The 8962-nt window shown below is 39.2% G+C and overlaps 2 protein-coding genes across 5 annotated transcripts in view; both read left to right on the top strand.

Moving 5' to 3' along the window:
• Positions 1 to 372, top strand: part of LOC115239280 (guanylate cyclase soluble subunit beta-1) — a 12144-nt gene extending 11772 nt beyond the window's left edge. For all 3 annotated transcript variants that reach the window (XM_029813726.1, XM_029813727.1, XM_029813728.1), the window contains exon 15: positions 1 to 372. This exon is cut by the window's left edge and continues 2 nt beyond it. In XM_029813726.1, the coding sequence (XP_029669586.1) occupies positions 1 to 18 (18 nt within the window). In that variant the 3' untranslated portion in view covers positions 19 to 372.
• A 1231-nt stretch (positions 373 to 1603) lies between these two features.
• Positions 1604 to 8962, top strand: part of LOC115239279 (glutaredoxin domain-containing cysteine-rich protein CG31559-like) — a 26191-nt gene continuing 18832 nt past the window's right edge. The window contains exons 1-2 of one of the 2 annotated variants that reach the window (XM_029813725.1): positions 1604 to 2083; positions 3701 to 5320. In XM_029813725.1, coding sequence (XP_029669585.1) covers positions 3743 to 5320 — 1578 coding nt within the window. In that variant the 5' untranslated portion in view covers positions 1604 to 2083; positions 3701 to 3742. The remainder of the gene's footprint in view (positions 2084 to 3700; positions 5321 to 8962) is intronic. The other variant, XM_029813723.1, reaches the window with a different exon arrangement.

Below are 8962 nucleotides of genomic sequence, written 5' to 3'. Positions count from 1 at the left end.
AGAGAACTGGCATCATAAATTGTTGTGGAAATAAATGTTATAGCAATAATTTTGAAAATCAGTTTGGTGTGAAACTTATACTGCGGAAAAATAAAATTCGTACATTCCTTCAAGAAGAAACGAGGTAATAATGATGATACAATCAGCAATGTATTTCATGTAAGAATACTTTTACGGTTTTTATGTATCATACATTTGATTATATATACGTGAAAAAAGTTTATAAAGAGTTTATCGTAATGGGATATCGCTGATTTCTTACATTTGTTCTTAAGCAAATATGACCACCGACACTTTATCTTCGGCCTGATAGGCTGTTCAGCAATTGTAAGTGTACAAAGCAATCAAATATAATTGTTATTTATTTGGTGACATTGCGGCAGTAAAACCTTCTTTTCCCGTTTTGCGCGACCCGTGTCTTCCGACAGGTCATCGATAATCGCTTCCAGAGAGGAGGTCATAGGTGCAAAATGTTTTGCCATTAGCAAAGAAAAAATTAACACGAATAACCAGATAGATAATCCGCGCTATGTATGCAGCTGAGAGATATAACGGAACCTGTTCTATTCTCCTTTAAGTCTCATGTAAGATTATTATAATGAATCTCATGCATTTTATTCGATTCTAAAAATCCTGATGAGAGCGATGTATTTATTTTTTAAAAAGCGTGTTCTTATACAAAATTTAAAAAAAATAATGCATTATTTAAATCCGGTTATATTTATTCCTGTGAAATTATTCAATTTTATGTAATCGTGATAATCATGACTATTTGCATTAGATGTTTTCAATTCTTTTTATCACATTACACAAAAGCGATTAAAACAACGATTTTTAGAAATCTTATTATGATATTAACTAATAAATATGAAAAACCATCAATGTAGCCAATTTTATTATAATAAATATTACCCAAAGAATGAGCTACATACATAAATCACCATTAATTGATACATCATTATGCAATATAAATTTATGTCGTATAAATTTAATTGTAGAACTATTAACTGCTTATGAAAGTTATAGAAATCTTTTTTGTCTTCATCAGACATTCTTTAAACAATTTATCTCTGTATCATATGTAAAAATCTACAAATATAAGAGACTCTACATAAGTATAACGCACAATTAGCAGAGAAAATATTAAAGCAGATAAAATATATATTTATATAAAATAATAAAGAAATGAGAAAACATTTAATCATCAAATAATTTTAATATTAATGTTACGGATAAAATCAATAAAAATAATCTTCCTTATTCTTTTTTATTTATGAAATTTTTTATTAGCATCTTCGCACAATAAATATCCATTGTAATATCCTCGAATTATCGATCACTGTGGAAAGATTTTTGGTAAGTATTGAACGTAGCCTGGGGGGCGGCCGCGCTTTCCATTCACACGACCATTCACTGGACACGGCCGTGCACGAATTACAGTGAACGGTCCAGAGCGAAGACTCGCCGCGAGAAGAAAGAAGAGCGTTTTGCAGCACCGGCGGTGAAATTTCGGCAGGTGCACATCGATAACCGTGCGTGCGTGCGTGCGTGCATTTGTTGATGTGCGCACCTACGTATAAAACCGGCGCGTCCACGTGAAAGGTATGGTGAACGGTAAAGAGTCAGGTATTTAAATAAGGAACCAAGGGGGATGGGGGAGAGGGAGGTCGATCCCGGGTGGTTCGGCAGAGGACGCCACGTCCACCACTTGGCTGGACAGGTACCTGTCTGGCGACTACAGGTCGAAAGAACCCGTTCTCGTCCTTCTACGGGTCTCGCCTTTCTCCCTATCTCTCTCTCCCCTTCTTGCCACCACCACCACCTTCGTCGTACCTTCTTCCCCGTAGACGGCCCGACAATTTCCCACTCCCCTTTTCGTTATAGTCCCGGGGCCCGACTTCAGTCCCCACCCAGGCCGCGACACTGCATGAGTGAATGTCAGCAACACTCAGTACAGTTACTAACGTTCCGTACTGTCAACGATCACCCGTTGATCGTTGTCATCGTCCTCGTCGTCGGCTAAGTCGAGTGCAGTTTTACTATGCGCCGCTCTTGATATACATATACTTGAGATACGCGTTCCGTAAGTGATATTATCCTGCCTTGTAGTCCCCCCACAACAGATCCCTCTCTTTCTCTTCTCTTTTCACGTCACGCATCGTTTTCTTTTTCTCTCTTTGCGTGCCAGTCCCGTACGTTCCACCGATCTCTCTCTCTTTCGCCCGCTCAGCAGGTAGTCCGCGATCTTGCACGGTTACAGGTGCGCGTAAGGTGCTAACGTTTTCTCGACGATCCGCAGGGCCTTCCACATTCTTCGACCGATCGACCTGATTCGAACTGCGATACAATTCGTCAAGCTCCCCCGTCGCGCCCGCGCGATCGTCCTTGCGAACGATCGATCGATCTGGAGCGCGATCGAACGAGTTACAATCGATTGCCAGAATTTGGGCGATTTCACGAAGTGATTGGTGCTCGCCTACATTGCGCGATAACAGAATCATGTGCAGTCTCAACTGTGAATTTTTATTTATATAATTGATTTAATGATATGACATACATTTTTTACGTAATAACTCATGCAATATGAACTATCGAATTCGAATAAAAATAATTCGTAGTCGCATCGATAGTCTAAAGATTGTTGAAACTTCGACAACGTATTGCAGATAACATCCCTTATTGTTAGTATGTTAAATTATCATTTGCAAAATTGATTTTAAATTAGTTGATTCAAAAGCTTATCTTGCGTGAGGTTCATATTTCAAAAAAAGGTGGCTAAAAGGATACGATGATATATTAATTTTGTTGTAAATTGGCGCGATATAAAAAAAAAATAAAGAAAAATAATAGTTTAATATTTCAGTGTACAATGTGAGAGTACAAATTGTCGATACGAATGTGCCGATGAAAAGCGGTCTGTTGCAACGGCACTCGACTTTGATCGAGTGTTATTTTGCTCCAAATTGTAGTTGTTCAGGTCGAGCAATCCACGTTGCATTTGCGGTGAATTAATATCGCGGCAAATCGCGATAAACGTTTGCTTCAACACGTGGCTGTTTCAGGAAATAGCTTCATTCGCACGATTAACGTTCTTTAATGACTGTGAAATAATTGGACCTATTTTTGTCCGACAAATTTGACGAAACGGTGCGATTAGCTTTTAATATAAATACACAAATTGATTTAAAGAAGAAGCTGTGGAGAAAAGAAAAGAGAAAAAGAAACCTGTATCAGAGAGAAAGTAAAGAAAAATAATAGTTTAATATTTCAGTGTACAATGTGAGAGTACAAATTGTCGATACGAATGTGCCGATGAAAAGCGGTCTGTTGCAACGGCACTCGACTTTGATCGAGTGTTATTTTGCTCCAAATTGTAGTTGTTCAGGTCGAGCAATCCACGTTGCATTTGCGGTGAATTAATATCGCGGCAAATCGCGATAAACGTTTGCTTCAACACGTGGCTGTTTCAGGAAATAGCTTCATTCGCACGATTAACGTTCTTTAATGACTGTGAAATAATTGGACCTATTTTTGTCCGACAAATTTGACGAAACGGTGCGATTAGCTTTTAATATAAATACACAAATTGATTTAAAGAAGAAGCTGTGGAGAAAAGAAAAGAGAAAAAGAAACCTGTATCAGAGAGAAAGAGAGAGAGAGAGAGAGGCATTAATCCTTGACTTTCCAAATTCTTCTCAAGGTGAAGTCTATCGAGCGAGCCACGGTAACTTTGTATGCACGTATGGATGAGACCGCCACGATGACTGTACCTCCGCCACTACCAGCGAAGACTCAGGCTCGGGATGCGAACCAGGCCGCTCGGCAGACTGTGTCAATCCGGACCATTTCTCCTTCCGTCTCGCCGCCTCTCGCCAGCGGGCCCGGAGCAACGGTATTCGTCGGAGTTAGCGCACCTACCGTCGATACCACGACAATCTGCAGGGGAAGAATCCCGGAAGTACAATCGGTGAACGGCGGCTACGAAGAACGGAGTAACGCCGTCGAATCGTCGCGACAGCGGTGGCAGCAATCGCAGCATCAACAGCAGGCCGCGCACATAGTGAAGATCAAGATCAATCCGGATGGTGACAAGAACAGCAGGGTGATATCGACGGTACGGTTGACCCTGGACGAAAACGGCCGGAATCGCGACGAGATCGAGAACGAGACGAAAGCGTGCGAGCGCTCGGGTAAGCGGGGTGACGGTGCTGTGGTGGTGAGTGCGACGAACCTGGTGAACGAGCAACACTGTGCGAGTGCTGATGCCGGTGAGGGCTGTGTGAGGATCAGTGTCTTCAGCGGTGAACCGGCGTTTGACAATCAGGAGCGCAACAGTAACGGCGACGACGACAATAGAGACATGGTACACAGCGGTGCTACGGAGACTCTGAATTCGACCACCCTAGGCGGTCGTACGAACGCCTGTTTCTATTACAACTCCTATCAGAATCCGTTAAGTGGCATGGTAATGTCGAGCGGCCAATGTTCGCCTAGCGACACCCTAGACAGCGGTACGTGCAGCGACCTTGACGGCACGCCGCCGCCGTTGCCGAAGAAGAAGAACGCTAGCACGGTGATACTGTCCAACAGCACGCACAATCGGACCGGCAGCGTCACCAGCAGCGGGGCCGAGGTTGATAGCGACGACAACGAGAGCAGCATCAGCTGCGATTCCTTGAATGGCGGCGATGCAAGCGAGTATCGAGTACACGAGACGGCATCCAAGGATGAAGCGAAAATGGATGTCGTGAAGAAATTGATCGCGCTTTCGACGAACGGCATCGACGATCGCATCGAGGAATCTAATAACGTTCATCAGCAGGTTTCGACGATGACGGAATTTGATTGCGCGATACGTTCGCCGACGTCGTCGACCAGCATCTCGCCGTCACCGTCCGGTATGTCGTCCATGTCGAAAGCGTCCTCGACGCCGCGGATAAGGAGTCCCGAACCGACGATCGAACAGAACGGTAAATCGACATCGTCACCGGTCGTCAAAGAGTGCACATACGAGGAGAGGAAGCAACTGGAACAGGAGAGGACAGAGCAGGAGCAGTGCGTCGACGTCAGTCAGAATCAGTCGACCGGTCACAAGTATCTGTATGAGGATGACAGGTATTATAATTTCCACGTGAACGAGCTGCACGATAATAATAAGAACTCGAACGGCGAGAACGGCGTTGCCGAAAACGACGAGAGTTTCGCCGGTTATAAAATTCACGATAAGGAAGCCATACGAAGTGCCAAAGGGACCGTGCGCGGTGTGAAGAATAGAGTACGAGCTGGCATCGCAACGTTCTTGCAATCACCCACCTCCAAGGTTTGTTTCAATAAATTAATTTAATTTCTAGTATATTAGATGAGAAAGAAAGAGATTTAATGCCGAAGAGTACAAGTAAATTTACAGTGTAATAATATTTGAATTTCTTTCACATTTACTGCGACAAAAAATGCGATTTATTATCTTTCAGGAATATTTTCACTAATATTCTTTCTAATAAAAAGCTGAATTATTTCTTGATATTTAAAAAAAAAAAAAAAAATCATTGTGTAGAAATCTCATATGGAAATCGATGAAAATTATCTTAAAAATATTATATTATATTAAATAATATGTTTATGCTAAATATATATACTATATGCAACTTGATTTCACATGCACAAAAATTAAAGAAGAAATGAGATGTTCTTGCAATATAGATTATGTAACATTTCTCTTATATTTGTGGCTTCCCACATTTTAAATATCGATCAATAGACACAATGCAGTAGGGTTGAATCCTTGTAAACGATGGATCGACTTGTTATGCAAATCAAGTACTGGCACTGCGAGTACCTGAGGTGCGTATTGACGAGCTTGAAATCGGTATCGATGCATGCCCATCGGATTGTACGCTGCAATCCGTGCGTCGAGCTGGATGCACTTGATTCGCATAGTCTACAGGTCAAACGCGAAGCGTTAGATTTACAGTTAGATAGCCGCGCCGTCCTCTATCGCTCGCCACTTTGTATCATCATCAGATGGCATCGATTGGTAACTATATCGTGTGTTCTATTCAAATTCGCATTCCACACGTACCTTTTAAAACGCAATAAGCCACGCCTTCTTGATAATAAATGATAATAATGAATTAAATGCTGTGGAAAAACGGTTTATATATTATATACACATTACTGACTTATAAAATAAATTTATATATAAAGTAAATGTGTGATTTTTTTAAAATGTAGTCATTACATAAAGATACACAGCTGTATAAAACACGATGTGCTATTGATATGAATGAAAGGAAAGACTAAATAATTTAATTAATTTTTTATATGGTAGTATGTTACATGATTTTTTAATCCGTCTGATATTGCTTAGGGAAGGGAATCTTTCCTTTATACCTTTACTATAAAATATGACATGAGAAATGATGTCAATAGGCAGAACAGATTTCTTGACTCACTCAGGCAGAACAAGGGATGTTATGGCGATTCATCGTGAATGATAATACTTTGCAGCATACTTTGACAAATATTTACTATCATCTTATCGTTGAACGCGTTTATCTGTCGCGATAATCGGCTTACTTGCATACGAGCCTATTTATTATTTACCGATCGTTCGATAATGCATTTCGCATTAAATTCGTCTCGGTTTCTGGCGAGAAATACACTATTAAGATCTCATCAAATTCGAGGCAATCGACGTAATATATATGTATACGTATAGACGTGTCTTTATTGCGAGATTTTCCGGTGTTGCTATGCGAACGTCGTGCGTACACGACGTTCGTACCGTCGATGCGGAACGGATCGACATAACGGTAGATTCTATAAAACGATATTACAGCAACGTACCGAGAAATGCAACGTACGCAACGTACTGAGATACATCGGCCGCAAGACACAAGTCCTCGTGTGTTCTACGTTTTGGTCTCTTGGTATCCTTCTTTGTTATCGGGCACTCGCTATCCATCCTGTTCGCGCATATGCGCGGCCTATTTTGCGAAATTACAGAGACCGAGGATATACCTCCACTTGCACGCAAATGCGCTAGCAACGGCTGAGAAATAATCCTGCACTTCCTCGCGGCTAAATCTGCCTTTGAAACCTCCATGCCATATCTCGATTACGCTTTTCACGTGCAATCCGCTGTAAATGTGCGATTATTCCCGTTTCTTCTCTCTCTCTCTCGTGAAAAATCGACACTCGCGATGCAAACGATGACAGTTTAATGAAATACATTCTATATCGCATCTTTTGGTAATTGCTGGTAATTACTGATACAGCTAGAAAAGTCTTTTTTTTTGCAAAATCGATTTTTAAAAGTATCTTATTTGAAACAATAATATTTGTTAATATATCTGATAAAAAGTTTGTTGAGGTAAATCATAATTTATTTTAAATGTATCAAAGTATTAGTATGCAGAATTAATTTATGTAAGTAATGAAAATGTAATCAATTATACAATGTAGTCAATCGTTAATACGCTTTATGTAATATGATGTATTCTTTGAAAAGAAGTAACACTTCTTTGAAAAGAAATAATACTTATTTCTTTGAAAAGAAATAATACTTACACTTTCGGAACGTCTACTTCAAGACAAGATTAGACTTCAAATAGACGTCTATTTCGGACGTCTACTACGGACGTTTACTTGATGGATCGCCGCTATACATATATGTATATGTATATATATCAATAGAAATTTTTAATGGTTTGATAGATTAACCGCACGCGCTCGGCTAACCACACGTTACAATATCGAAATATCATGCGTGATTTTGCAGACCGCGCCACTGACCGGTATGTAAGGAACTTGATTTCACATAAAAAAAATTAAGTAAGTGTACCGACACTGTGACCTGAAATCATAAATATCGCTTTGGGTAAACCACCGTGCGGTATGTCCTACATTCGTCGTTTCTCGCTTCCTCATTGCACACCGATTGCACGCAGATTTATCTCAGTATTGTGTGCATCTTATTAATACTGTATCACACAAAAAATGCATTATCATGTTTTATTTTCCGTTACAACGGACTTTCATATATAGACATTTTAATTAAAATAATGGAAAAAACAATTCAATATACAGAGAACATCAAAAACATAGTTAATTACTCTAATTGTATATAAAATTGTTTAATTATTTATATTATATTTATACAAACGATATTATTTAAAGTTAACTTTTGCATGTTTTGCTTTCATAAAACATGTCACACAAAATATTTTATATGACATAAACATCGCTTTCGCGGAGATATTGTGCAAATTTGGCTTACGAGAGGCATGTTTATAGACATTCGCTTTGCGACAGTTTTCTCCTATTGCTTAACATTCTGTACATAATAAGAGTTCTTGCGGTTTTGGACGAATACTCAAAATTGCCATTGTCAGAATATAATGTGAAATTATTTCAGAGTCTGAGAACTTCGTTGTTGTTTAAATTAAACTATAATAATCTTGACATTTTGTAAATATAATATATTAGTTTCTATATCTTGATCATGTTTTCACGATGGAAATGAGATTATTATTATGAGATTTAGCTGATTTCAAAGCGAAACGTGCAATAGGATATGACGCATTTACTTCCGTGTAATTAGTACACAGTAAAGTATAGCTCTTCTCTCTCTCGCTCTCTCTCTTGCTCTCTCTCTCTCTCTCTCTCTCTTTCTCAAGTATACCAAAGCGACTGACATAATGAAACTTGTGTCTGAAACCGCCGTAGTAACTTCTGAGAACGAAACTCGTACAGAGAGAGTACCTATCTTATAGCATGTTGGAATCTTGTGTACTGAATTAAACTAGCGCTTCTTGAATAAATTAAAGGAAAAAAAAAATGTTATTACACATTTTACATATGGCAATACTTATATTAACGTAATGATACACATTTTATTTTTAAATTAAATAAATAAAAATTGTGGAATATATTCTAATTATTAAAAAATTTATATATTTAT

Source organism: Formica exsecta, unplaced genomic scaffold (genome assembly GCF_003651465.1).
Source record: "Formica exsecta isolate Colony F162 unplaced genomic scaffold, ASM365146v1 scaffold37, whole genome shotgun sequence".
Lineage (NCBI taxonomy): Eukaryota > Metazoa > Arthropoda > Insecta > Hymenoptera > Formicidae > Formica > Formica exsecta.
The sequence above is the reverse complement of the archived record's forward strand: the minus strand, read 5'-3'. Positions and strand labels throughout refer to the sequence as shown.